At 49.6% G+C, this 27,197-nt stretch overlaps 1 protein-coding gene across 2 annotated transcripts in view; it reads left to right on the top strand.

The window, feature by feature from the left end:
• Nucleotides 1-24,544, top strand: part of St3gal2 (ST3 beta-galactoside alpha-2,3-sialyltransferase 2) — a 44,844-nt gene extending 20,300 nt beyond the window's left edge. The window contains exons 2-7 of one of the 2 annotated variants that reach the window (XM_042700751.1): nucleotides 11,996-13,367; nucleotides 15,750-15,943; nucleotides 21,413-21,592; nucleotides 23,008-23,053; nucleotides 23,293-23,412; nucleotides 24,165-24,544. In XM_042700751.1, coding sequence (XP_042556685.1) covers nucleotides 13,026-13,367; nucleotides 15,750-15,943; nucleotides 21,413-21,592; nucleotides 23,008-23,053; nucleotides 23,293-23,412; nucleotides 24,165-24,338 — 1,056 coding nt within the window. In that variant the 5' untranslated portion in view covers nucleotides 11,996-13,025 and the 3' untranslated portion in view covers nucleotides 24,339-24,544. Of the gene's footprint in view, nucleotides 1-11,995; nucleotides 13,368-15,749; nucleotides 15,944-21,412; nucleotides 21,593-22,854; nucleotides 22,910-23,007; nucleotides 23,054-23,292; nucleotides 23,413-24,164 lie in introns of those variants that run through there. The other variant, XM_042700752.1, reaches the window with a different exon arrangement.
• Nucleotides 24,545-27,197: the final 2,653 nt, after the last annotated feature.

Below are 27,197 nucleotides of genomic sequence, written 5' to 3'. Positions count from 1 at the left end.
AAATAAATAAATAAAAGATGGGAAGCATTTCTTCACAAAAGAGTTTTTTTTTTTGTTTTTGTTTTTTGTTTTTGTTTTTGTTTTTGTTTTTTTTGGGTCCGGTTGTGGGGCCTGAACTCTGGGCCTGGGCGCTGTCCCTCAGCTCTTCAGCTCAAGGCTAGCACTCTACTACTTGAGCCACAGCACCACTTCCGGCTTTTTTCTTTTTGCTTATGTGGTGCTGAGGAATCGAACCCAGGGCCTCAGGCATGCAAGGCAAGCGCTCTATCACTGAGCCACCTTCCCAGCCCTTGTTTTTGTTTTTAAACAGAATAATTATTTAAAATAAAAGGAAAGTAGCAAGACTCTCTACTGGGAGAGGGACTCTTAGAGCCCTGGGGTTGGTTCAGAGTTGATACTCAGTTGGGCAAATATCTATGAATGCCTGCTATACATGGACACTGCTAGGTCTAGAGTAGAATAGAAATGATGAATTAATGTGGTTCCTATAACCTTCGAGTTTAAAGTTTAAATGAGAGATGTGGACACATACAAGTCTTTAGTTTCCCTGTGGGATCTTTATAAATATGGGCCTCATCCTGGTTGTGATCCAAATTAATTCATAGTCCCGAGAGAACAGGGTATATGATGAGATCCAGTTTGGGAGGAGAGCCTGCTTTGGGATTTCTGAATGCTATTTATGTCCAGGAGTCTGACCTTGGCCCCATAAATAGGACACCCTATTTCCTATGTGTTTAAATGCAGGAAGAAGATGAGTTAAGTCTGAAGTGCCTTCCTTGTAAAATTGCCAGGGAGTCAGTTGAATGTGTGTGTTATAGGTCTAGAATCTGGGCTCTTCAGTCTGCAAGGGCATGGTGCCACTGGAAGGAGACAAAGGCAAAAAGGGCTGAGGGCTGGCTGGGAAGTTGGCTCAGTGGTAGAGCGCTTGCCTCGCATACATGAGGCCCTGCGTTCGATTCCACAGCACCACATAACCAGAAAAAAGCTGGAAGTGGTGCTGTGACTCAAGTGGTAAGGTGCTAGCCTTAAGCTGAAGAGCTGAGGGACAGTACCCAGGCCCAGAGTTCAGCCCCCACGACCAACAAAAAAAAAGGGAGAGGGGCTGAGGGCAGATCCTGCAGGATATATACAGAAGGGGAAGTAGAGAGCTGACACTGACAGGAAGGCTTAGAGAATCAAGAAAGTAAGATGACAATGACTTGGAATTCAAAGTGGTCTGTCTCCAATAAGAGTTACTGAGTCAAAGAGGGTGGGGGTAAGATTGTCTTCTTGCCTTTTGTTTATTTTTTATTTTGTGTTGAGACATTGTAGCCAAGGCTAGCCTTGAACTCATGATCTTCCTGCTTTAGCTTTCTGAGTGCTGGGATTGCTGGCTACAGTGTTTTTCTTTTTTTCTTTTTTTTGGGTCCGGTCATGGGGCCTGAACTCTGGGCTGGGCGCTGTCCCTTAGCTCTTCAGCTCAAGGCTAGCGCTCTACCACTTGAGCCACAGCGCCACATCCGACTTTTTTCTTTTTGCTTATGTGGTGCTGAGGAATTGAACCCAGGGCCTCATGCATGCAAGGCAAGCGCTCTACCACTGAGCCACTTTCCCAGCCCCTACAGTGTTTTTTGGTTTTTTTGTGGGGGGGGGGTCCGGTCGTGGGGTCTGAACTCTGAGCTGGGCGCTGTCCCTCAGCTCTTCAGCTCAAGGCTAGCGCTCTACCACTTGAGCCACAGCACCACTTCAGGCTTTCTTCTTTTTGCTTCTGTGGTGCTGAGGAATCAAACCCAGGGCCTCAGGCATGCAAGCCAAGCGCTCTACCACTGAGCCACTTTCCCAGCCCCTACAGTGTTTTTTGTTTTTTTTTTTGGGGGGGGGTCCGGTCGTGGGGTCTGAACTCTGGGCTGGGCGCTGTCCCTCAGCCCTTCAGCTCAAGGCTAGCGCTCTACCACTTGAGCCACAGCGCCACTTCCGGCTTTTTTCTTTTTGCTTATGTGGTGCTGAGGAATCAAACCCAGGGCCTCAGGCATGCAAGGCAAGCGCTCTACCACTGAGCCACCTTCCCAGCCCCCCCTACAGTGTTTTTCTGATGTGCATTCCAGTGTCAGGCTGGGCCTGCTGCAGGTGGATAGGGGACTCTAGGAAAATCAAGTGGGCCTTTCATCAAGGAGTCCATGTGGCTAGTACTGGTTAGGTGCTACAGAAGTTGCCCTCAGCCGGTTGTGAAGGCATGCTCAACTCTGAAAAACCCTATCATCAATGTGTATCCCCTGCCCCCCTCCCACTCCAGACAGGAGCGAAGATGAGAGAAAGCAGTTTAACTGGTAGTTATTTATTTATTCATTCACTTATTTTGGTGTCACTCCTGGGGCTTGAACTCTGGGCTGTCCTTGAGCTTTTGTACTCAAGGCTACAAGTGTGCCTCTTGAGCCACAGCTCCACGTCTGGTTTTTATTGTTGTTTATTTTTGTCATTGTTGTTGTTGTTTGGTGGAGAGGGTGGTTAATTAGGGATAAGATTCTCACAGAGTTTCCTGTCTGGGCTGACTCCAAACTATGATCCTCAGATCTCAGCCTCCTGAGTAGCTGGGATTACAGGCGTGAGCCACCAGCACCAATTGGGACTTTTGATCTGATTACTTCAGGGCTTGTCATTCTGCCTCCTTCAGTGTGCTGGCTGGAGTTTTATCAGTCTTGTTAGAGATGGTTTGATATTCTTTCCCAAGGGACAGGTATTGGCAGGGATCCCTTAGTTCCCTGGTATGAATTGTTTACTCCAATCAAGATGGCACTATCAGTTTATACTCTAAACACATAGCAGCCATACATAAAAAGATAAAAATTCTAATCACAGTTATGTGCTCCCCTGCACCCTTTGCCACCCCTCCACCACAGACCAAGTAGATAAACATCCCAGTGGATCAGCACTGGCACAGGCACACAAAGAGGAAAACAGGGCTGAAGCCACAGGCCTGCTGGCCTCTGAATCTGGAAGCAGAAAATTGGGATAACAGTGATAAAGTGATCCATGTGAAGCGTGTAATTACTGCTAGCACACTGCTAGAACCCAGTGCTGGAAAAGTAAGCTAATAGAAGATGCTGTGCCTGGGCGCCTGTGGCTCACATCTGTAATCCTAGCTACTCAGGAGGCTGAAATCTAAGGATGTGGTTCAAAGCCAGCCAGGGACAGGAAAGTCTGTGAGACTATCTCCAATTAACCAGCAAAAAGCCAGAAATGGAGTTGTGGCTTAAGTGGTAGAGTGCTAGCCTGGAGCAAAAAAAAGCTCAAGGATATCAACCCAGGCCCTGAGTTCAAGCCCCAGGACGAGTACCAAAAAACAAAAAAGAGTAAACTATAAGAGATAAATTAAGGGCTGGGAAGGTGGCTCAGTGGTAGAGTGCTTGCCTTGCATGCATGAGGCCCTGGGTTTGATTCCTCAGTACCAAATAAGCAGAAAAAGCCAGAAGTGGTACTGTGGCCCAAGTGGTACAGTACTAGCCTTGAGCTGAAGAGCTGAGGGACAGCACCCAGGCCCAGAGTTCAGACCCCATGACTGACAAAAAAAAGAGAGATAAATTAATACAAACATATATACAGTTCTGAAACCCAGGAATATGAGTAATCTGGAAAAACAAAAACAAATCAGTGGGTCCTGCTGGTAATAGCTAATATTATAGCTATTCAGGAGGCTGAGATCTGAGGATCATGGTTCAAAGCCAGTCCAGGCAGGAAAGTTCCCATGAGACTCTTATTTCCAGTTAACCACTCAAAAACTGGAAGTGGTGCTGTGGCTCAAAGTGATAGAGCACTAGTCTTGAGCAAAAGAGCTTAGGCACAGCTCCCAGGCACTGAGTTCAAGCCCCATGACTGACAAAAAAAAAGTTCAGGGACAGAGCATAGGCTGAGTTTAAGCCCCAGCTGCCTGTCTCTCTGTCTCTCTCTTTCTCTGTCTCTCTCTTTCACACACACACACACACACACACACACACACACACACACACACACATTATAGGAAAGGTACTCAGGAACTTGGGAAATTGAGCTAGGAAAATCCCAAGTTTGAGCTAACTTGAGCAACATAGACAGTATGGCAGACCCTGTTAAAAACCTTTGCTAGAAATGAAAATTTGTGTTCTACAGCTTGAAACAATAGATAACACTAGTCTTGTCACAGAGAAATCATGGAACTGGGATATGATGCTGAGGAATGCATCTAGAAGCCCACATCCACATGGAACACAGAGAGCCTTTAGCAATGTGTCTAGTAAGAATTCCTGATGTGAATGATGGAAATAACTTTTAAAGGGATAATGGCTAAGATTTCTAGATTTGAAGGAGCACCAATCAAACTGAATACATGTTCTTGCCCATGTAATTGTAACCCCTCTGTACAGTATTTTTACAATTAAAAAAATGTAAAAATGTAAAAAAAAAATGCAAACTGAATATATGTCATGAGATGTGTTACAGTGAAATTGCAGAGTATTTCTGGGTGTGATAGTACAAGCCTATAATCCCAGCATTGAGAGCCTGAAACAACCTGAACTACATAGTGAGAGACCCTGTCCAAACAAAGAAACAAAATACAACTATCAGAGAGAGGGCTAGGGTAGCTTGGTGGTAGAACACTTGTCTAGCATGTGTAAGGCCTTGGTTTAAGTCCCCAGCATTGCCAAAACAAAACATTTTTTTTAAATCAGAAAAGAAAAAGATGAATTCAAAAGATTGAGATTAGACTGACTGGAACCATGTCATCAATGTTGGGTGTTAGAAAGTCATCAAAGCACATCTGTTGAAGCTAATTGTCAGCCTAGAGTATAATATCCAGCTGTCATTCAAGAATGAGGTGAGATCAAAATATTTCTACACAAAAGCTCAGAGACAGCATGCAGGTCCTGAGTTCAAGCCCCAGGACCTGTCAATAAATAAATTTATATTTATATTTGTGGACATACTAAGACAGTTGAATCATCAACAAACCCTTGCCAAAAGGACTGCTAAAGATGTGCTTCAGTACGAGGAAAAGTAAACCCCTGGAGGAAGCAACCAGGTGCTAATGCCAACAGGAAACCCAGGAATTGGCATACTGTGCCAAGCACAGTGGCCAATGGCCATAGTCCCAACTACGCTGGAGGTTGAAGCTTGAGCTCAAGGAGTTTGAGGCCAGCTAAGGTAACACAGTAGTTTGACACAGTCTCTCAAAAAAAAGAGAAAATTGATACATTGTGTTGGGAAATTTAACTATTGTGGTATATAAGGATGTAACCTACAATGACTGAAACTATAAAAAGGATTGAAACTGAGAGCATAGCTCAGTGCTAGAGAGTCTGCTTAGCATTCAGAAGGTCCTGGGTCTGGTCCACAATAATATACAGCAATACACACACACACATCATCCTCCTCCTCCTCATCCTCATCATCTTCATCATCAAATCAGCAAGTAGATAGTCCCAGGATTGGTCAGTAGTGCAGTATGGATATGAATCTTTATCTTATGCTATCTTCAGGGCATAGGATGTGTCTCCTTGCGGTTGTGTGGTGGCTGCTGCAGCGCCAGACATAGTATTATCACCTTTTTTTCCCTCCCTCCCTCCCTCCCTCCATCCCTCCGTCTGTCCCTCCCTTCGTCCGTCCCTCCCTCTGTCCCTTCCTTCCTTCCTTCCTTCCCTTCCCTTCCCTTCCTTTCCTTCTTTCTTTCTCTCTCTCTCTTTTTTTTTGGCCAGTTCTGGGGCTTGAACTCAAGGCCTGGGCCCCGTCCCTGAGCTTCTTTTGCTCAAGGTTAGCACTCTATCTCTTGAACCACAGTGCCTCATCTGGCTTTTTCTGTGTATGTGGTACTGAGGAGTCAAACCCAGGGTTTCATGCATGCTAGGCAAGCACTCTTCCACTAGGCCACATTCCCAGACCCTGTATCATCGACTTTAACATCTCAAGCTGGAAGGCAGAAAGATGCTAGGAAGGAAGCTTTCTCCTCACGTGCCTCCTTTTCTTGAGAAGGAGAATTTTTCTAAGGCAGCCCTAATCAGTATTTTCTTGGATCCTTGCCATAGGCTTGGCCCATCCTTAGAACAATTCTTGCTAAAAAGAAACTGACTGGCTGTGGTTGCCTTAGACAAGTCTTGCCTGATCTCCCAGGGCTGGGTTGTTAGCTGCCTGAACAAGTCAGGATTCTGTTGGCAGGAAAAGAAGAAAGATTGCAACTAAAGGTGTCTCCACAGATGGCAAAACACACACTCAAAAATTCAGTATCTGAAGGTAGGTGCCGGTGGCTCACGCCTGTAATCCTAGCTATTCAGGAGGCTGAGATCTGAGGATTGAGGTTCAAAGCCAGCATGGGCAGGAGAGGGCATGAAACTCTTATCTCCATTATACCACCAGAAAACCGGAAGTGGCACTGTAGCTCAAATAGTAGAGCACTAGCCTTGAGCTGAAGAGCTCAGGGTCAGCGCTCAGGCCCAGAGTTCAAGCCCTATGACCGACAAAAAAATAAATAAATAAATTCAGTATCTGCTTGGGTATTTATAATCTATTTGTTTGTTTGTTTGTTTTGTAGGCACTGTCCATTAGTTTTTTTTCTGTTCAAGGCTAGAACTGTACCACTTGAACCACAGCTCTACACTAGATTTTTGCTGGTTAATTGGAGATAAGTCTCACATACTTCTCTACTTTGGCTGGCTTTGAACCTTAATCTTCAGATCTCAGGCTTCCTACTAGCTACTGGCACCTAGCTTAATTTAATTATTCATTTTGGTCTTACTATATAGCCCAGGCTAGCCTTGAACTTACGAACCTTCTGTGTCAGTCACCCAAGTGCTAGGATTATAGGCTTGTGCCATCACACCAGCTCAAAGGTTCTTAATTTTGAAAACTGAAAAATCACAATTGTTAACTACATTATCAAGGAAGAATAAAGTAAAATAAAATAGAGAGTTTCATTGTTGAGTCACACCAAGTTTCTGTCTTTTTCTGAGAGAATGACACTATTGACTTCATCAGGAAAAATGTACATATGCTAGTATGGTAATCTGTAAAAGACTATTGTTCCTAAACTAGGAGAGGAAAAAAAGTGGTAGGGTTAGAGATGACTTATCAGTACATCTAAAGGAAAAAAACTTAAGAAAAAAATTAGTTGAGAAAAAGACAAAGTAAAATAACAAATGTAATGGACTAAACTCTCCTCCCCACCCCCTAAGATTTGTTTTTTTGTTTTGTTTTGTTTTTGTGCTGATTCTGGGACTTGAACTCAGGGCCTGGGCACTGTACCTGAGCTTTTCTGCTAAGGCTAGCACTCTACTGCTTGAGCCATACCTCTACATCCAGCTTTCTTTGGTGGATAATTGCACATGAGGGTCTCATAGACTTCCCTGTCTGGAGTTGGCTTCAAACCGTTGATCCTCAGTTCTTAGCCTCTTGAGTAGCTAGGATTATAGGCCACTGACACCCAGCCACTTCCAGCAACATAAATCTCACAGACTTTCTTGCCTGGATTGGCCTCATACCACAATCCTCAGATCTCAGCCTCCTGAGTAGCTAGGATTATAAGCATGAACCACACTGTTGTCTGGCTTAGACTCGCTGTCTAAAAGGAGCAAATAGGGCCAGGAATGGTGACACACAACTGGAATCCTAGCACTTAGGAGGTTGAGGCCAGAGAATCTCAAATTTCAAGCTAGCCTAAACTGTATCCCAAAAGACTACCAGATTAGAATAAAAGCACAGAAGAAGTGGCCTGGGGACATAGAGAGACCTGGGCATTAGGTAACAGACCCATGGAAGCCATACTGGTCACATTTGCAGCTACTCCATTCTTCCCAGCTCTCCTGTCTTGCCTCTCTGCCTAACTATTGTGATTTTTTTTTTCCTTTTTTCAGTTGTGGGGCTTAAACTCAGGGCATGGGCACTATCCCTGAGCTGCTTTTTCTCAAGGCTAGCTCTCTACCACTTGAGCCACAGCGCCACTCCCAGTTTTTGAGTGGTTAATTGGAAATAAGAGGCTCACAGGGACTTTTTTTGCTCGGGCTGGCTTCAAACCATGATCCTCAGATCTCTGCCTCCTGAGTAGCTAGGATTACAGGCATGAGCCACCAGTGCCCAGCAGGGCTGGCGGGAAGCAGAAGCTGCTCAAGGGTTAGTAATAGGGGAGTAGAAAGGGCCCTGGTGAGTCACTAGGCTAGCAGGAGCAGCTGTGCCAGAGATGGGTGCCAGGATGTTGCAACTGATGACTTCAGTTAACCAAGCATGCGGAGGTGGAGCCAAAGCTCTCAGACACACGGAGGACCTGCCTCAGGAGGCTGGAGCTGTGTGTTCATAATGGATAAGCATTCCCACCTTTCCTCAACACAATGCCTGAGCCTGACAGGGCATCTTCAGCCAGGGTTGGTGGGTTCCTAGGTTTGCGGATGTTCTATGTTGGCATGCATCTGCAGGACAGGGAGCCTTTTGGTGTTGTACCCCAGTTGGTTGGGAAAGCCTGTTTGGAAGGCTGCTGACCTCATTCACCTGCGCCTCACAGGAATACTAAATGACAGGCTATCCCTGGAAGTGCCCAGAGACTCTTAAAGTGTCTGTGGTTTGCTGCTTTTTACAATGAGGCTCTGGGATGCGCCCACAGGCTGTGTGTAAGTGGGTAGAAAGAGATGCTTCATCAGTCTTGGGCTCAGCTGTTATTTTTATGTTTCTTCTCCCCATCCCCCAGCGCCTCCCTCCTCCCCCCTGCCCCCCCCCCCCCCCCCAGTCTCAGAGCCTTATTTTTTGACATTTCATTTCCCGACTTGCCCTGCAAGGTTGTGATCAGCTACACTGCTCTGAGGCTGTGCTGTTTCATGCTTTATCATGTTAATTTGATGGCTGGTGTCCTGGGATCGATCCCACTGCTTTAAAGCCATCACCACCACCACCACCACCACCACCCTTTCCCAGCCTCTAGTGCTCCTCATTCAGTCCCTGGCTTGTTTTGCCTTCCCTTCACCTGCATGCTGGCAGGACGTCCTATGAGCTTTCATTGTTTCTTTGATCCTCAGTGCTGCCTAATCTTGTGCTTCCTGATTGGTGAAAGTCTAGGGGACAGGGGAGGAGACCCTCGAGTCGTTGCCGCTGCCCCAGCTGCCTCAGACTTCTCTATCCTGGCTACAGCTTCTTCTGTTCAGCCTCAGCTGTGTGAAATTAACAAGATGCTCAGGGGATTATTGATGCAGAATCTCCTCAAATCTGCCAGATTTATGGCCAGAAACCTCCTATAAAACCATAGCTTTGAGCTGGGGGCCGCCGGGGGAGGGGAGCTCAGTGGTAGAATGCGCCTAGTATGCACGAGGCCCTAGGTTTAGTTCCAGCACGGCAAAAATAAAACACTGAGAAATAGAGGAGGGATAACTTTCCGTCTCCTTCCCTTCCTGCCTCCCTCCCTCTCCCTTCCCTTCCTGTTTTTTTTTTTCTCTTTTCTTTTCTTTCTTTTTCTTTTTTTCTTTCTTAGACAAAATCTCACTCTGTTGCCTAGGCTGGTCTTAAACTTCTAGAGTCTAACAGCTTTCCTGCCTCAAGCCCCAAGTGTCTGGAATCACACCTGCGAACCACACAGATAACTGACTTTCTGGGGTCATTGCCCCCAGTCTTAGGGGATGATTTCACATCTGGTCTCTCTGTAGATTCTCAACCCCAACAACAAAGAGATCTAACTTGTCTGACTGTTCAGCTCTGCTTTCTCACTCGCAGGTAGCCCCCTGCAGGTAGGCTCCCAACCCAAGCTCCTCTTGCTGTTACTCAGCCACTCTCCTCCTCACTTGGCCTTCTTGCATCATACCCTTCTCCCTCCCTCCCTCCCATCAGTATACACACAGTTTGTAATAGCTAACCTCTGGCCCACACTCAAATCCCATCATTTGTGTGTGGGTGGGAGTGGGGGTGGGGGAGCGGAACAGGCCTGGCTGAGTAGCCCAGGCTGGCCTAGACCTTGCTATATCCCACCACCACCTGAAGTACTTTTTTTTTTTTTTGCCCATACTGGGTGTGAACTCCAGCCTAGATCTCTGGACCAGCTGTTCTACTCATGGCTAGCCCTCTACCACCTCTTGAGCTACACCTCTACTTCCAGCTTTCTTTTCTTTTCTTTTTTTCTGGTTAATTGGAGATAATCATCTATTGGATTTGCCAGCCTACACTGGCTTTGATCCTAGAACCCCCTCCCCACATAGATTGACCAAAGTAGGGACGAGTCACCTGAGTGAGATTTGGGACGGAGGGAAGGCAAAATGCTCTCTGTATTCAACCCCATTTTGGGGATTCAGTTTAAGCTTTAAATCTGCTTAGCGTATCAAGCAAGCAGATTGTGCTGACTGTAATTGAGTGAACCTAAATGCCTTCAGGTGAGAAACCACTCCTTCTCACCGGAACCTGAGGAGGAAAGGAAGCAATCTCCGAGGATGCCTATGCACATGGAATGTTATCGAATAAATCCAGGACAAAGCCTGGTGCACGCTTTGCATCCGTGCTTCCTCTCCCCACCCCCCCTGCCCACTTCCTGCTGTCAGCAAAGAGAAGTTGGTAGCAAACAAGTTGTGATGGCTCAAGTTTCTGGGGCCAAGCCCCAAAAGGGAGGACATTTGCTTCTCTTCTTCCAGAGAAGACTGTGGAAGGAGGTGTCTGGAGCTTTCAACCAGGAGGGGAACGGAGTAGGGCTGCAAGGCCCAGAGACCAAGTCAGAACCAGGGCTGTTCAGATTTGGAAGGGCTCTTGTTATATTGAGGTCAGATTGGCTTCAAACTTGAAATCTTCCCGTCTTAGCCTGATAAATACTGAAATTTCAGGCATGAGTCATGTTTTAAGAGATTCCTATGACATAGATTCCAGAGCCTACCTGCCTGCCTTCCTTAGCTCCCTCCCTCCCTCCCTCCCTCCCTCCTTTCCTCCCTTCCTCCCTTCCTCCCTTCCTTCCTTCCTTCCTCTTTTCTTTCTTGTGCCAGTACTGCAGCTTGAACTCAGGGCCTCTTGCTCTCTTGGCTTTTTTGCTCAAGGCTCTCATTCTGCAGTTGAACCATACCTCCACTTTCTCAAACTCCTTTCCTTAAGACCAATACTGAAAACTACTCTAAGGCAAGCGGCCTCTTCTATTTCTGTTTACCATCACAACATGGGGCTTTAGTTCCCTACCTGGAACTCTGGAGTTCAATTTATTTGTAATGTACAGAGGAAGGGCACTGCCCAGAGTACTGTTTAGTGGTGATTCTGAGCCCAGCAACCCCCCACCTTGACAGACAGGTTCTGCCCTGATACTAGAAATGCCTCCTCCATAGTTTACACTTGAGTGTGAAGAAGGACTGGTTTGTATGCCCAGCCGTCCTTTTTTTTGTTGTCAGTCATGGGTCTTGAACTCAGGGACTGGGAGCTGTCCCTAACTCTTTTGCTCAAGGCTAGCGCTCTACCACTTTGAGCCACAGCACTACTTCCTGTTTTCTGGTGGTTAATTGGAGATAAGAGTCTCTTGGACTTTCCTGCACAGGCTAGCTTTGAACTATGACCCTCAGATCTTAGCCTCCTGAGTAACTAGGATTACAGGCTTGAGCCACCAGCACCAGGCTCCAGCCCTCCTTTTATCTGGGTAGGCTTCCCATGGGCCCTGAGAGCACCAGGGGGGAAATCAATGTTCACAGTTCCCTGGGATCTTCTCTGGGCTGTTTTTTCTTACAACTGCCCTGAAAGTAACCACTCAAAGTGGACTCCAGGCTTTCAAAACTGAGTGGTTCCAGGGACTTGTCTTGTGACTCTGGGGAAATCAATTTGCTGGACTCGTTGTTTACCTTCTGGCTAATAAGTGAAGGTGCTGGGCTAATCTAGTCCTCTGAGGGTTGGGAGTTATGCAAAGCAATGCTATCCGTGCACGGTTTCCGGGGAGAGCCCTTTCTTGTCCACGCTTGGATCAAGTGGGGGATATCTCCTCTCCTTCCCAGCTTTGTCCCCTCTGAGATTAGGGGTGGGGTGGAAGGTGATTTTTCTGCACATTTGTCTTTCTCTTCAATTTCAGGGTCATGCTGCAGCAGCCTGGCGCCTGACAAGTGAGGGGAACCTGCCAGGGGATTACTGTGAGCACGAGCCAAGAGCCAACAGCGGGACAGACTGGCCCCCGGGGGAGCAGGGATGAGCAGAGAAGCCACCAAGTCTAGGCTGGCAGCTTCAGAAAGGAAGCCTGGGCCGTGTGGGAGAGCTCCTGGCACGCTCTGCTGACCCACACAGCTCAGATGCAGCATCCTGCTGAGCAGCAGCTGTTCTCAGCCCCACCAGAGCCCAGAGCCGCCACTTTGTGACCCTCCCCACACACACACCTGCAGCCAGGGCTGTGACCACCAGGAGGAGGAACCCGGCCGGCTGGATGGGAAGCGGTGGAGCCGAAGCTAACCGGAGAAGGATATTGTTCTCTGCAGAGGAGTGTCACCCTACCCTTGGGAGGAGCTTCCTGGTTTTCTGCTCTGGGGGCCTGGCCACCCTTCCTTGGGAAAGGAGCTCAGTCAAGAGGGCCAGCCATAGGGGGGAGGGCTCTGGCGTGGAATGCAGGTCCCCGAAGCCTGCATGCTCTCTGTGGTGAGCAGAGGGCCAGAGCTTCCCCGCTGCGGGGGACCAGGGGCCGCTTCCTTGTCTGCTCATGAGCCACAAGGACCCCGACTGCTCCGGACTGGACCTTCTCAAGCCACCAAAGAAGGGGTCCCTCAGAGCTGGCAGTCAGCCATCACAAGGGACTAGAGGGCTGGGATGGACTGACGTTTGCCTGGCCAGGCTGGCAGGAGACGCAGAGTCTTTGTGGCCCAGCTAGTGACAGAGAGACCTGATGCAGCCCTGAGCGGCGGGGGTGCCCAAGTGGCTCAGGGACAGGGGAGCCACTGCTGCCAGCCCACCAGCTCCTTTCCCTGGGGGGAAGGTGTGGCGAGGGTCCCCTGCCGCAGCACGTGCCCCTATGCCCTTTGCACGCGCTGCCGGAACAGACAGGCTGCACCGTGGCTGCCCCTTCAGCAGACTGGGAAAGGATTGGCCACGGTGACAGTGGCCCACGCGCCGGCACCATGAAGTGCTCCCTGCGTGTGTGGTTCCTCTCCGTGGCCTTCCTGCTGGTGTTCATCATGTCGCTGCTCTTCACCTACTCACACCACAGCATGGCCACCTTGCCCTATCTGGACTCGGGGGCCCTGGATGGGACACACCGGGTGAAGCTGGTGCCCAGCTATACCGGCCTACAGCAGCACGGTGGCAAAGAGGAACTGGGGGGCAAGAGCTGCGCCTGCCGACGCTGCATGAGCGACGCTGGCGCCTCTGACTGGTTCGACAGCCACTTCGACGGTAACATCTCGCCCGTCTGGACCCGAGAGAACATGGATCTCCCTCCGGATGTTCAGAGGTGGTGGATGGTGAGAACCACAGCCCCTGCTTCCTGTCTTCCCTTTGCTGCCCCTCTCTAGGGCCAGCCCTCTGTTTTCTTCGCAGGGTTAGGCTGGTATCCTTTGGACCCCTTACTCCTTCACCAAGTGTTCATCAAGTGAGAGGCCCATTTGACCAGAGCCATGTACTCAGATCACACAGTACTGGAGGACAGAGGGAACTTTGACCTGAAAGGAAAGAGGACTAACTGCGATGCCTATAGGAGCCCAACATAGACCAGAAAGTTCCACTGGCCCAAAGCCAATGAGAGGAGCAGCCTGGGTGGAGAAGTAGGGGGGCGGCCTTCCTGTTAGGCAGGAGGCAGCCATTTCTCATGCTATGCCAGGATAGGGTTCATGCTGCTGCCTCCTCTCACCTCTTATCAGACATCCCAAATCTGGATTTTAACGGAATATCCTCCTTGATAAATGTTGGCTCATCCACCTTAAGAGTCACTTGATTCTTTACTGGGAGAGCGTTTGCTCCGTGCTGGGATAAGAAAACACTGTAAACCTCCATCAGGGGCTGAGAGGTGAGGGAGGGCCGACTGCCTGGGAGCCCAGACCCTCCTCTCTGCTTCTCCTTATGTAATCCACGGGGCCCATCACCTCTGGAGCTTCCCCCGGGTTCTGCAGGGTCAGCTGGTCTCCACCAATGCTATGGGCCAACGTGGAGCCCTCTCCTTGAGCTCAGAGACTGTGTTACCTTCTGGGGGCCTCCAACGCAGCTCCTGGCCCCTGGTTTCTCCAGCCGACCAACAGGAGTTGGATGACTCTCCTTTCTCTTATGTTTAGGAAAGTTGTAAGGATGATTCATGTGGCCAGACTTCCCAGAAAAAAATGCCCAGAACCTATCTTCTAACCCACGTTGTACCCCAGGTCTGGGGCCTGCAGACCAGGGCTCTCTAGGAGCTCCACAGGCCCTTCCCATGGCAGCTAGAGCCCTCAAAGGTTCTGCCTGCGCTGGTAGTCCCGGCCTTCATGGTGTGGGAAACATCAAGGTTCAGAGCGTGCGTGGCGCCTGCCCGCTGTGTCATCCTGGCAATGGCTGATGAAGACCCCGAGCAGGATTGGATGCTGGGGACAGAAGAGGTTCCCTGCCTACAGGGATGGGACTTAGCGACTGTTTACATACAACAGCAAGTGTGTCTACAACCCTTAGCCAACTTCCTTGGCCAGAAGGTTGAGTGTCTTGTCTCAGAGCCAGGTTTCCTCTCCAGAGAGAGCTCTAGCCCCCCTGAACAGCTCCTGATTATCCCACAAACCCATGGATGTATGGCTCAAAGCCCCACTTTTTTTTTTTTTTTTTTAAGTTCTAGGGATTAAACCAAGGGCCTGTTATATGCTAGGCAAGTGTGGTAATGGTGGGCCAAGCCTAGTGTTTTCGTTTTTTAATAAACATTTGATTAGTTACCAATATTTAGAAATCAGGTTGTTGCACATGAAATCTGTATTTTTAACTTTTCTTGAAAAAATAGATTTGGCTGGGCTCACAATCCTTTGTGATCAACAATTGGTTGATTTACTAATTTTTTCATAAGTGTGTGTGCCAGTCCTGAGGCTTGAACTCAGGGCCTGAGCTTTGTCCCTGAGCTCTTTTTGCTCAAGGCTAGCGCTCTATCACTTTGAGCCACAGCACCACTTCTGGTTTTCTGGTGGTTAATTGGAGATGAATCTCATGGACTTTCCTACCCAGGCTGGCTTTGAACCACAATTCTCAGATCTCAGCCTCCTGAGTAGCTAGGATCGCAGGCGTGAGCTACCAGCGCCCGGCTGATTTACTCTTTTTGATGGGTACACCGTCTCCTGTTAGCTGTGGGCCCCACCAACCCCTTCACTCCAATGTGTCACCTGCCTGGGCTCATAAACACTGAACTGCAGTTTATAGTCTCTGACTATCCAGCTGGTGTGAGGATGTAGGGACAAGTTGTATTCTACCCAGCTGGCTTTGAAAGCATTTATATGCCTCTCTCCCTTCTTCCCAAAGAGCTCAGGGAGCGGCTTACGAGTCCCATGAATATTGCCCCTTGGGGAATCTATAACCCTAGCCATCATGCTGAGTCCTAGAGCGCCCCCTGTAGGCAGGCTGGGAAGGAGCCCTGAGGGAAGTCTGCCCACATAGTCCATAACAAGTTGACTTGTCCCCTCCCCAGGCCCTCTCCAGTGTATCAGAGCAGCCCCATGACTGGCAGGGCATAAGTCTGTGAACAGTAACACCCACTCATTTTGCTGCTTTTGAGAGAAGGGTGGGTCTTCATTGCTTGTGGAAGGGGGGCTCCCCAACAGCCTGGGGGCAGGGAAGTCTATGCCTGCGTGGGAGGGGTGCTAGAGGTCCTCTCTCCTCATGGTCCTCTCCTTCCCTCCTCACCTCAGATGTTGCAACCCCAGTTCAAGTCACACAACACCAACGAGGTGCTGGAGAAGCTGTTTCAGATTGTGCCAGGCGAGAACCCCTACCGCCTCCGGGACCCCCACCAGTGCCGGCGCTGTGCTGTGGTGGGGAACTCGGGCAACCTGCGAGGCTCTGGCTATGGGCAGGAAGTGGATGGGCACAACTTCATCATGAGGTGAGCCCCTGCAGGAAGACGGTGGGCCAGCACCAGTCTCCAGGAGGGGACCTATCTGTTGGATCTTGTGTAGCGGGGTCCAAGTCGCCAGCTACCCGTGTGCCTGGCACCCAGAGCCTTCAGTGACAGGCTCAGGTCTCTCTCTTTTGTCTGGGGTAAGTGTTCTAAATCTAAACTTAGCTGGGGGTGCACACCTGTTTCCATGGCTCTGAATTCCTCTGGAGAGAGCTGAAAACCAGACCCCTGGCTGGTGTTGGGTGAAAACTCTTCCCCTACTCACCCTTTAACCGTTGAGCAATTAAGCCAGAAGTGAGAATCCCAAACCAAGCTAACGTCTCGCATTATAGAAATGGGTGATTGTTTCTGACAGATTCATAGAAGACATGTGTCCTAGGCAGAGAAGGGAGCTGTCTGGTGCTTGTTGTGAATGGCTGTACCTTTCCTTCATCCTCATGAGACTTCCAGAGGTATCTGGGCCCAGCCTGGAGAAAAGAAGCGGGCTAGGAAACGTGTTCAATGCAGACAAAGATGCTGCTGACTAGGGAAACTCAGGACAGCCACCTGGGCTGAACCCGTCTTTGACTCCCTCCATCAACTTAGTCTGGGGAGGATATGTCGCAATGGCATATTCCTCCAGCCCTCTCCTTGAGGGAGAAAGAGCATTATGAATAAAAATTCATGATTTTAGCCAGCATCTCTTAGGATGAGTGTGGCGGAAAGACCAGGCTTCCCGGGAGGCAGAAGGAAGGGCTTTGTCTTAGAAACTGTTTCTGTCTCCATAGCAACACCAAGGCAGCAGTCTCAGAGGCTTTCTACATTCCTTGCAAGAACTTCCTCATATTGGGAAATGGTGAGGGGTTAGAGTGGGAAAAGAATACCGGACCCCTCCCAGCGCCCCTGCGTCCCCTGGGGTTATCCCCATCCTCCAATTGCTGGCCCCTCAGATGGGTGAAAGGTGAGATGGGAATTGGAGAGAGATCTCTATCCATCCAGAGGTGGTGATGGCTGTGATTGGAGAAAGATGCATCTGCTCTCTTGTAGCCTAAGGCACTTGGGAAGCCCAAGGAAACAACACTCAGAGACCTGAGCCCCTGTCTGCCCAGCTGTCTGCAGCACTAAGTGGGAGCTTTCCATCAGGTGTCCCTGATGGTTGAGAAATTTTAGTCCTGCAGGCCTGAAAGTTTCAGCTGCTTATGACATGTAGGTGACATGTAGGTGGTACTTAAGTCAGGTCCAGCTGTAAGCAGATTCCCAGATCTCCTTCCTAACAACCAAGCTCAAGATGTGGTTTCCAGAATTGCTTTCTGAAAATGGTGACCCGCATGGTCATTGGCTGTGTCTGCTGGTCTGTATCAGGAACCAGATGGCAGGGGTGGCTGTGTATCGATAGCTCTGTCTTGGTTTGGAGCTGACAGGGAGGCCTTTCATCCCAAGACCATTGTGAGTGCACTGGGAAGGCCAGCCTGAGTTACAGTGAGGCGATGGCTGTGCCTTCCTGGCCCTCCCCAAGTTTCTGCTCCTTCCCCTACATGGGCTTGAGCTTCTCCTGCCTCATCTGATCATCAGATCCATCTACAACTCTTAGCTAGTGCCAGAACACAGAAGGCATGTTATACATCCTGAAGGCATCAAAGGGAACAGGCAGCTGGACACTGGACCCTAAACTAGAGAGCACATCCATTCTACCTGTGTCCACTCCTGTGCTCCTTTAAATGCTGGAGGCAAATAGATGACTGGGAATAGTTGGCCTCCAAGACCCAGAGAGCCAGCTCATCCTCTGGCCTTTCTCCAAAATGAATCAGAGCCTCAAAACAAGTTTTATCTCCAAAAGGATGTCACGTTTCTTCCCTTTCCCTCCGAGGCTATAAAACATTTTGGGGGGGGGGGGCTTTTTGCTCTTTCCTTTCTCACTGCCAGGCTGGTGCCTGGGCAGTGGGTGGGCGTGGAGTGGGGGACAAGCAGGCTCTGCAGCAGTGCTACCTGTGGGAAACAAGCGATCCCACCCGCCAGGTCTAAGGACAGATTTATGCGCACTCTGGTTGTTGGTGCAATGAACAAAGCAGACAGTGGGTCTTCATAAGTCAGCCAGGGGCTGCTGTAGCCTGCGTGTGTGTGTGTGTGCGTGCGCGCACGCGCGTGCGTGTGTGCACACGTGTGTGCGTGCACGCGTGCATGCGCGCCAGTCCTAAAGCTTGAATTTGGAATCTGGCCACTGCCCCTGAGCTTTTTCTTGCACAAGGCTAGCACTCTACTGCTTGAGCCACAGCTCCACCTCTGGCTTTTTGGTGGTTAATTGGAGATAAGAATCTCATGGACTTTCCTGCCTGTGCTGGCTTCAAACTGTGATCCTCAGATTTCAGCCTCCTGAATCTCGAGGATTGTATGTGTGAGCCACTGGTATCTAGCTAGCTGCAGCCTTTTGATCTACAGATGAAGTTTACTTCTTGGGTCCTCACAAGAATGAACCTAGACTTCAGCTCCTGTCCAGCCTGGTATCACCAGCTGCTTGCTCCTTTCCATCTCTGCCAGCCCTGATACCATCCCCTGGGGCCCTGGTGACTTGGCAGAAGCAGAAGCAGACAGGCTGGTGTCCTGCGTGGTCTCCAGTCCCTGAGTGCGTGGGCTCCAGCAGCCCTGGAGCTACTCATGGGAGGGGCAGGATACTTCTCTGCTCCTTCAGGAAAAGTATCTCTTCACCCTAAAGGCTTGAGGGGGGAGGGCAGTCAACCAGGAGGTAGAAGCCTGGTTCCTCTAAAGATGGATCTGGAACAGGAAAGCAGGATTTGATCCTTGTCCTGGACATAGAATACTGTAAGTTCTGGAGGGAAGATTCTAGGTTGTCTGTGTGAGCCAGACTAACTGAAGTAGTTAAGAAGAAAGACTCACTATCCAAAAAATAAAAATTTTAAGTTTGGCAGTACTGTGGATTGAACTTGGGACCTCGTGCTTGTAAGGCAAGCACTTGATTCATGCTTGCAGCCCCTTTTTACCTTATTTTCAAGGTAAGTGTCTTGCTTGATGCCTGGACCAGCCTGGGCTGCAAGCCGACATGGGCATCTCTGTGTCACTGGCACATACCACTGCAGCACCAGCTGCGGTGCCCACCCCACCCTCGGAGCAGAGATAACAGCAGTACCACCACACTCAGCCATTGAGTAAGATGGAGTCTCATGAACTGTTATGCCTGGGCTGTCCTCAAATCGTGATCTCTCCATCTCCACCTCCCAAGCAGCTAGGATTTCGAGCTTGAGCCTGTCATTGGCACCCACCCAGTTTTTTGGTTTTTTTTTTAAAGAGTCTCATTGTATAGCTCAGGGTAAACTTGAACTAGAGATCCTCTTGCTTCAGTTTCTTGAGTGCTGGGATTATAGGCAAATGCCACCATGTCTGATGTCTGGCTCATTATCTAAGTATTACGGCTTCTCACTTCAAGACACCTTCTAGTCTTCAAAGAGGAGCGAGAGGCGGGAGTGGGATAGATCTACGGCCCGCAGCAGTGGGCAGCTCCTCTGCTCCACCATTGGATGAGAAGTTGTAGAGAGACACTGGTGCTTCTGCAGCACAGCACGCTGCACAGCCAGCTCATGGTGCCAGCCACTGCAAGGACAGAACTGGAATCAACACTGGGGAAAGCACCTTGAGACTGTGCCCTCTCTCTTAGTCCCTGTGTTCCCAAAGGAGGGCCAGCTAGGGCCATCTTGCCTTGGGGGGTCATGATTCCACGAGGTATTTCTCAGAAGATGGATATCCTCATAAAGAGTCATAGCCAAAGATAAGACAAGCCAGGCACTGGTAGCTCATGCCTGTAATCCTAGCTGCTCAAGAGACTGAGATCTGAAAACTGGAAGTGGAGCTGTGGCTCAAGTGCAGAGTGCTTGTCCTAAGCAAAAGGACTCAGGGATAGCGCCCAGGCCCCAAGTTATGACTGACAAAAAAGATAGGACTAACAGGTTGTGTTTAAAGCTGGCTTGCCTGCTATGTAAGATGTTCACTAAAGCTGGGCACCGGTGGCTCACGCCTGTAATCCTAGCTACTCAGGAGGCTGAGATCTGAGGATCACGGTTCAAAGCCAGCCCGGGCAGGAGAGACCGTGAGACTCCTATCTCCAATAAACCACCAGAAAACCGGAAGTGGCGCTGTAGCTCAACTGGTAGAGCGCTCGCCTTGAGCTGAAGAGCTTGAGGGACAGCACCCAGGCCCAGAGTTCAAGCCCCACGACCACAAAAAAAAAAAAAAAAAAAAAAGATGTTCACTAAAAAGGGGAGCCTTGCTTAGATACATTTTTTTTCTTTTTTCCCCCACAAATTGGAAGAGTGGGATATCTTATTACATTGAGGGCCATAAAAAGGACACATTTGAAAGTGTAAGTGTGTGTGTGTGTGTGTGTGTGTGTGTGTGTGTTGGGATTGGACTCCCACCTCATACATGCGAGGCTACCTCTGATCTACATTTCTAGCCCTCAAAATATGTCTTTTTTAATTAAATATTTTTATTGGCGAGGTACAATGGTTACAATGGTGAGGTACAAAAGGATTACCATTTCATAAGTCAGGGGAAAAGTACATTTCTTTTTGGACAACGTCCCCCCTTCCCTCGCTCTCTCCCTGTTTTTCCCTCCTGTCCTCACCCATAAGTTGTGTAGTTCATTTTCAACATAGTGTCCAGTGTCCACTGCTGCATTTGTTCATCCTTTGTCCCTCTATTTCTGTGCTCTCCCTCACCCTCCCAAAGACAGATAAATGAACAAACAAGACAAATGGGGTGGGGGGAGACCTCTGTTTCAAAGTATATCTTTCTAGCCAGGCGCTGGTGGCTCACACCTGTAATCCTAGCTACTCAGGAGGCTGAGATCTGAGGATCACAGTTCAACGCCAGCCTGGGCAGGAAACTCTGTGAGACTCTTATCTCCTCTCCAATCACCCACTCAGAAAACTGGAAGTGGCGCTGTGGCTCAAGTGGTAGAGCGCTTGCCTTGAGCTGAAGAGCTGAGGGACAGCGCCCAGGCCCAGAGTTCAGGCCCCATGACTGACAAAAAAATAAATAAAATAAAAAAAATAAAATATATATATATACATATCTTTCTAAAATTTTCCATTCTGTGTTGTATTTCCTTGTCATTTACAGTAGTTATTAAAGGATATATTAAAAGAAAGCTACTTCACACCATTTGTTTCTTTCACTGAATTAACTCTTATATGTATTTCCTACCAGCACATGTGATCTTTTCTACGTTCTGATGGCTCGTATCCCATTCTATGAACATGCAAAATGGATTATCCAGTTCTTTACTGTTTCAATGATTGAATAGCCTTGGATGCATACCTTTGCAACCATTTTCTAGAAACGCAATTGCTGGGTCACAGTGAACATCATTTGCGTTTTTGATGGCTGGCACCAAATCATTCTCTAAACCTCTTGTATCAGTTTCCATGGCAGCTTCTTCTTCTCACGTTACCCTCTTTTCTGCAGGATGAATCAGGCACCAACCGTGGGCTTTGAACAGGATGTTGGCAGCCGTACCACCCACCATTTCATGTACCCTGAGAGTGCCAAGAACTTGCCTGCCAATGTCAGCTTCGTGTTGGTGCCCTTCAAGGCCCTGGACCTCCTGTGGATTGCCAGCGCCCTGTCAACAGGGCAGATCCGATTGTGAGTCTCGTTGTTGGCTGGGAGTGGAATATGGGTGACAAGACAAGCTTGGGAGGAGTCTGCTAGATTGTAGAATTCCTTTCATTGACATTTTGGCCAACACAGGCTAGGGAAGAAAGAAGGCCAACATGGTGCGTTAGCTGAGGACACAGCTTGCTGTGTCACTTCTGCATAGTGCCATCTGCACACTAGTGAGCAGACCCAAGGCCTTGTTCATGCGAGGCAAGTGCCCTACCTCTAAACTTCACCCTCACCTCCTCACCTTTTACTTTCAATTATATTTTATGTATCATGTATTTGTGTGTGCGCACAGAGGTGGGGAGATGCGGGAACTAAGGCTTGAACCCAAGACCTAGGAGCTGTTCCTTAGTGTTTTTGCTCAAGGCTGGTACTGTACCATTTGAGCCACATCTATATTTCTGGCTTTATGGTGGTTCAGTGGAGATGAGTCTCATGGACTTTCCTGCCTGGGTTGACTTGATCCTCAGATCTCAGCTTCCTGAGTAGCTAGGATTATACACATATGACCTAGCAGCACCTAGCTGTACCAAGACTTTTGTTTGTTTGTTTGTTTGTTTTTGTTGGTCATGGGGCCTGAACTCTGGGCCTGGGCGCTGTTCCTCAGCTCTTCAGCTCAAGGCTAGCACTCTACCACTTGAGCCACAGCGCCACTTCCAGCTTTTTCTGCTTATGTGATGCTAGGGGCTGGGAAGGTGGCTCAGTGGTAGAGTGCTTGTCTTGCATGCATGAAGCCCTGGGTTCAATTCCTCAGCACCACATAAGCAGAAAAAGCTGGAAGTGGCACTGTAGCTCAAGTGGTAGAGCGCTTACCTTGAGCTGAAGAGCTGAGGGACAGCACTCAGGCCCAGAGTTCAGACCCCATGACCGACAAAAATAAAATAAAAAAATATATGTTATGGTTTGCTGACTTTAGGATGTTTATTATCTTCTGTTTGGAAAGCCAGAAGGCCATCTGTGTTATATAGTTGAAGTTACACAGATACTCAGAGAAGACAGTACAGATTGTGGGAGCCATGGCTGAGAACAGTACAGAGAGGGTCATTCTGGGCAGGGCTTGTGTGCAAACATTGAAATGTTTGTGCTTGACAATGTTTGTACTTGAGATGATTAGTCAGTCCAAGTGGAGAGTTCTTAGCAGGGAAGAAGGGCTGGGGATGGGTTATAGAATTACCCTGGACATGTCTAAACATCCCTGTTTTTATCTTGAAATGCCCTGGAGCAAATTAGGGTTTCTGATCTAGGTCCTGCACACAGTCATTCAGTGATGATGTGCCGCAGGGAGCAGTCTGGAGGCAGATCAATCTGAGAGTTGGGAGGCTGTTATTATTCAGTCCTGAAAAGGAGAGGCATCTCTTGGGTCTGGGACCCCTGCAATGTTATCTTTCTGCTTGCAGCACCTATGCCCCAGTGAAGTCCTTCCTTCGAGTGGACAAAGAAAAGGTGAGTTTCCCACTTCTCCCTTCTTTGTCCCCTCCACGGACACAGTGGTGTTTACTCGGGGTGTGTCCAGTCCTCTAGCTCAAGGGTGCATTCATGCTCTCCACAACCCCATCTCTGGTATGCCTCACTCCACTGTTGGCCATAGCAGCCAGACACTGAACTGCTGGAAGCTTCACAGAGTCTGTCCTGAGTTTCAGGCCCCCAAATTCTTCATGCACCTGTTACATTTTCCCCTCCAGGTCCAGATCTACAACCCAGCCTTCTTCAAGTATATCCATGACAGGTGGACAGAGCATCATGGGCGGTACCCTTCCACAGGGATGCTGGTGCTCTTCTTTGCCCTTCATGTGTGTGATGAGGTAAGCAGTAGATGCCAGTTTGGAGGAAAAATAGAACCCATGGTACAGAGGTAATCAGTTCTTTTAGAGGCTCAGTAGTGCCCCCAGGAGAAGGCATTTTTGCAGGCAGAAACTGGCTGTCATGCCCCATTTCTACGTTGTAGAGATATTTCTAAAATATTGTTGCTTTTATGATTCTATAAATCGTAACCTTCATTAAGAAGTTAAATTTGCCGGGCACTGGTGGCTCACACCTAGCTACTCAGGAGACTGAGATCTGACTATCACAGTTTGAAGCCAGCCTAGTCAGGGAAAGTCTGAAACAATCTCAAATGAACTACTCAGAAAAAGCTTGTAGTGCTGTGGTTCAAGTGGTAGAGTGTTAGCCTTGAGCTGAAGAGCTGAGGGACAGCGCCCAGGCCCGGGGTTCAAGCCCCACAACAACAAAAAGTTAATTTTATTGAAAAAGGAAATAGATTACATTTTGCTAAGTGGCCAGGGCTCATGCTTTCCACACTCACTTTCACCCCTTAAATTCAGTCTGCTGTATTAGACATTTGATTGGCAACTTTCAAACCAAAGTGCACCCCTGGGGTCGGGGAGGGAGAGCTTGTCCCTTGCTCTCGTTGGAGGGGAAGGAAGTCTGCAGAGGGAACCGCGGTGCTGGGAGTCAGGGTCCTGCCAGGCCGCCGTGACCCCTCACTGGGAGCTGATGAGCGCCAGCTCCTGGGCTGCGGACGGCGCGGTGACCCTGTGTGCCACCTTCTCCGCAGGTGAACGTATACGGGTTCGGAGCCGACAGCCGAGGCAATTGGCACCACTACTGGGAGAACAACCGGTATGCGGGCGAGTTCCGGAAGACCGGCGTGCACGACGCGGACTTCGAGGCCCACATCATCGACATGCTAGCCAAGGCCAGCAAGATCGAGGTCTACCGAGGCAACTGAGTCTGGCCCGGCTTACCACCCTACCCGCCCAAGCCGCGAGGCGCAGGGCGCGCTCCGGCTCTGCGCGTCACCAGGCAATCAGGAGCGACGCCCCAGGCCGCGGTCGGGACCAATCATGCTGCAGTCCTGAGCGCGCCTGCTGTTGCCCACCAATCAGGAGACTCTGTGAGGGGGAGGGGAAACCCCTCGGGCCCTGCACCAATCAGCGCTGCGGTCAGGCGGGGCTTTTTTTCTGCCAGCCAATCATGCGGCTCAAGGAGAACTTCCGGCGCTGGACCCGTCTTTTCTAATCAATGGCCTTCGGAGACAGGCCAGCGGCCGCTCTATCCCACTTCCTCCCGCTTTTTACGGAGTCGAGGCCGCTCCGGGCCTCCTTGGAGTTCTTTTCTCAGGCTCGATAGCAAAGAGCGTTTTAGTCCGGCCGACTAGCTCCACTGGGGCGTGGAGGGCAGGGCTTGGGGCTGAGCGTCGGCCTGGACCCAGAGAGGGGCGGGTGGCTTGGGCTGGGGCGGAGCATTCATCGAGGCTGGGGGCGGGGGGGGGGGGGGAAGGTACGCCTCATCCCAGGAGAGAAGTTGGGGTCTCCAAAGCCGAGAGCACGTGTCCTTTCTCCCTCAGGCCCAGCTGGGTGAATGCAAACCCGCCAAAGAAATGCGGTGAAAACCCAGGGGGCGCCATGTGGCCTCCGACCAAGGCGTTTCGCTGGTCAGCAGATGTTGGGATTGTATTCACCCGGTGCTGAGGGGTGGACCTCGCCTAGGGCCCAACTCCGGAGATCAGAGGTGTCAGGAACCCTTCAGGGGCCTAGGAAGCCCTGACACTTGAAAGGTGCTTTCACGTGCCCTGCCCCTCCTGTTCACCCACAACCTTTTTTTTTAGTGTCTCTGGGGCCCTGGGCCTCCTCACCAGCTTACTAGTTGCTCTGGAAACAGTATCAGAAAACTTGCCCTCCCTCCGTGTCCCTTAACCCTCCTCTTCCCTCCCTCCCACCTTTTTACACACACGTTTTTTTTTGGAAAACAGGCTGGAGAGGAGAACCCAGCTACCCGTGCATGCACCATTTCCTTCCACTTGTCACCCCAAAGAGGAGCAGGAAACCTCTTGCTTGGGGGTGGAATTTGCGTTAGGCTCATACTTTAGTTACCCTGAAGCTGCCAGGAGTGGCTGCCTACCAAAATTCATTCCTTCATGGTTGTAAGCAGGCCATGCAGGTAGCTTGGAGCCTTGCTAGGGGGAGCAGAGCTGGCTGCCCGCATGCCCCCTCCTGCCTGTCTGCCTGCACACCCCGCCTTGCTCACCTCTGGCCTCTTTCCCCAGTCCTCCTTTCCTTCTCAGCTCTAGAAGGGCTGGAAAACCAACAAACAGAGGTTACAACTGGAAGCTACTCATAGGACTGGACCCAGCTCAAGTCTCTAGCAGAAGCTGCTGATGGTATTCTCTCACCTTCGAGGTTGTAGAAGTTGAGCAGAAAGAGCTTCTGTGAAGCTCCCAGGCCCTGGGAAGGATCCCCTCCCCAAATGAACACAAACCGCTTGTATCTTCCTGACCACTGACTGGTCCACTGCTGCAGCTGTCTGTGGGACAGCCACCCACGGGAGAGGGTTAGACGAGGGTTGGGTGGGGCTCTGAGCACCTCTAAAAATTAATGTATTGATGTATTGAGAACTTAGCTCGAGTCTGAACCTTCCAATTCCAAAAACAGGCAGCATGAGGATGGGTTGGATTGGGGGGGGGCCTCCTTGCCATTTTGGAGGTCAAGGCAGCGGACGTCCTGTTCTTGCCCCTCAAGTGCTTCCTCAAGAGGCTGTTTTGAGTGTGAAGATGGAAACAGTGCAATTATGCCAAACAGTATTTAGCAGATAATTTATTTCTTTTGTTTTTCTTTTGTTCAAACCTTTAATCCCTATCCTGGAAGAGGTAGGTCCCAGCACCGAAACAGATCTCCTTTTCTTCAGTAGTTATTTAAACATTTTTATTTCCTTCCCTTTTTCTTTCTGAATTAAAACAACAACAACAACCCACAGAGTTGTCTGAATGATCATAGGTGTATCTGAGAATGGGGGGCTATGACCAAGTGAGGCTAAGGGTTGGGGCAGGGGAGGCATGGGAGGCTAACAACAAACCTCCCGGACACCCTGCCTTCAACCAGAGGCGCCTGCTTTCAGCAACTCTGCACAAATTTGTGGGACTGCAAATATTTTGATTAAAAATAAGCTCATTGTTTTCAGCTGCCTTCAAGAGGAATTAGTTGAAAGGAATTCCTGGCAGCAGTTTCCCACACTGTTGTCCTGAAGCCACACTAGCCGCTCCTAAGTGCAGAGTCTCTGTTAGAAGCCTCTTCCTTCACGCCAAAGCTGGGACATCCCCACGCTTCTGGGAGGAGTTCAAGGACAGTATCCCTGAGACTGGCATGTCCCTTTGGTCCCACTGTGTGTTTCTCCCACCACCCCACAGGGGCCTACAGCTTACTGGGCTAGCAGGTGCTGTAGAAGGGGAAGGCTTTCCTTTGAAGAGCTGGCCCGGGTCTTGGCCTTGTGGGATCACTGGAGAAAAATGGATGCTTAAATTTTAGTGGAGCTGGGCACCTGTGCAATCCTAGCTACTCAGGAGGCTGAGATGTGAGGATTACGGTTCAAAGCCAGCCAGGGCAGAGAAGTCTCTTCAGTTAACTACTCAAAAATTGGAAGTGGCACTGAGGCTCACCTAGTAAAGAGCTAGACTTGGGCACAAAGAGGCTCAGAGACCATGCCCAGGCCCTGAATTCAAACCCTACAACTGCCAAAATATTTTTTTTTGTCGGTCGTGGGGCTTGAACTCTGGGCTTGGGCGCTGTCCATGCACTCTTCAGCTCAAGGTGAG

The sequence above is a fragment of the Dipodomys spectabilis genome, unplaced genomic scaffold (genome assembly GCF_019054845.1).
Source record: "Dipodomys spectabilis isolate Male_0828 unplaced genomic scaffold, ASM1905484v1 ptg000273l, whole genome shotgun sequence".
NCBI classification, from domain to species: domain Eukaryota; kingdom Metazoa; phylum Chordata; class Mammalia; order Rodentia; family Heteromyidae; genus Dipodomys; species Dipodomys spectabilis.
Note: the sequence above shows the minus strand (reverse complement) of the source record. Positions and strands in the feature narration are given on the sequence as shown.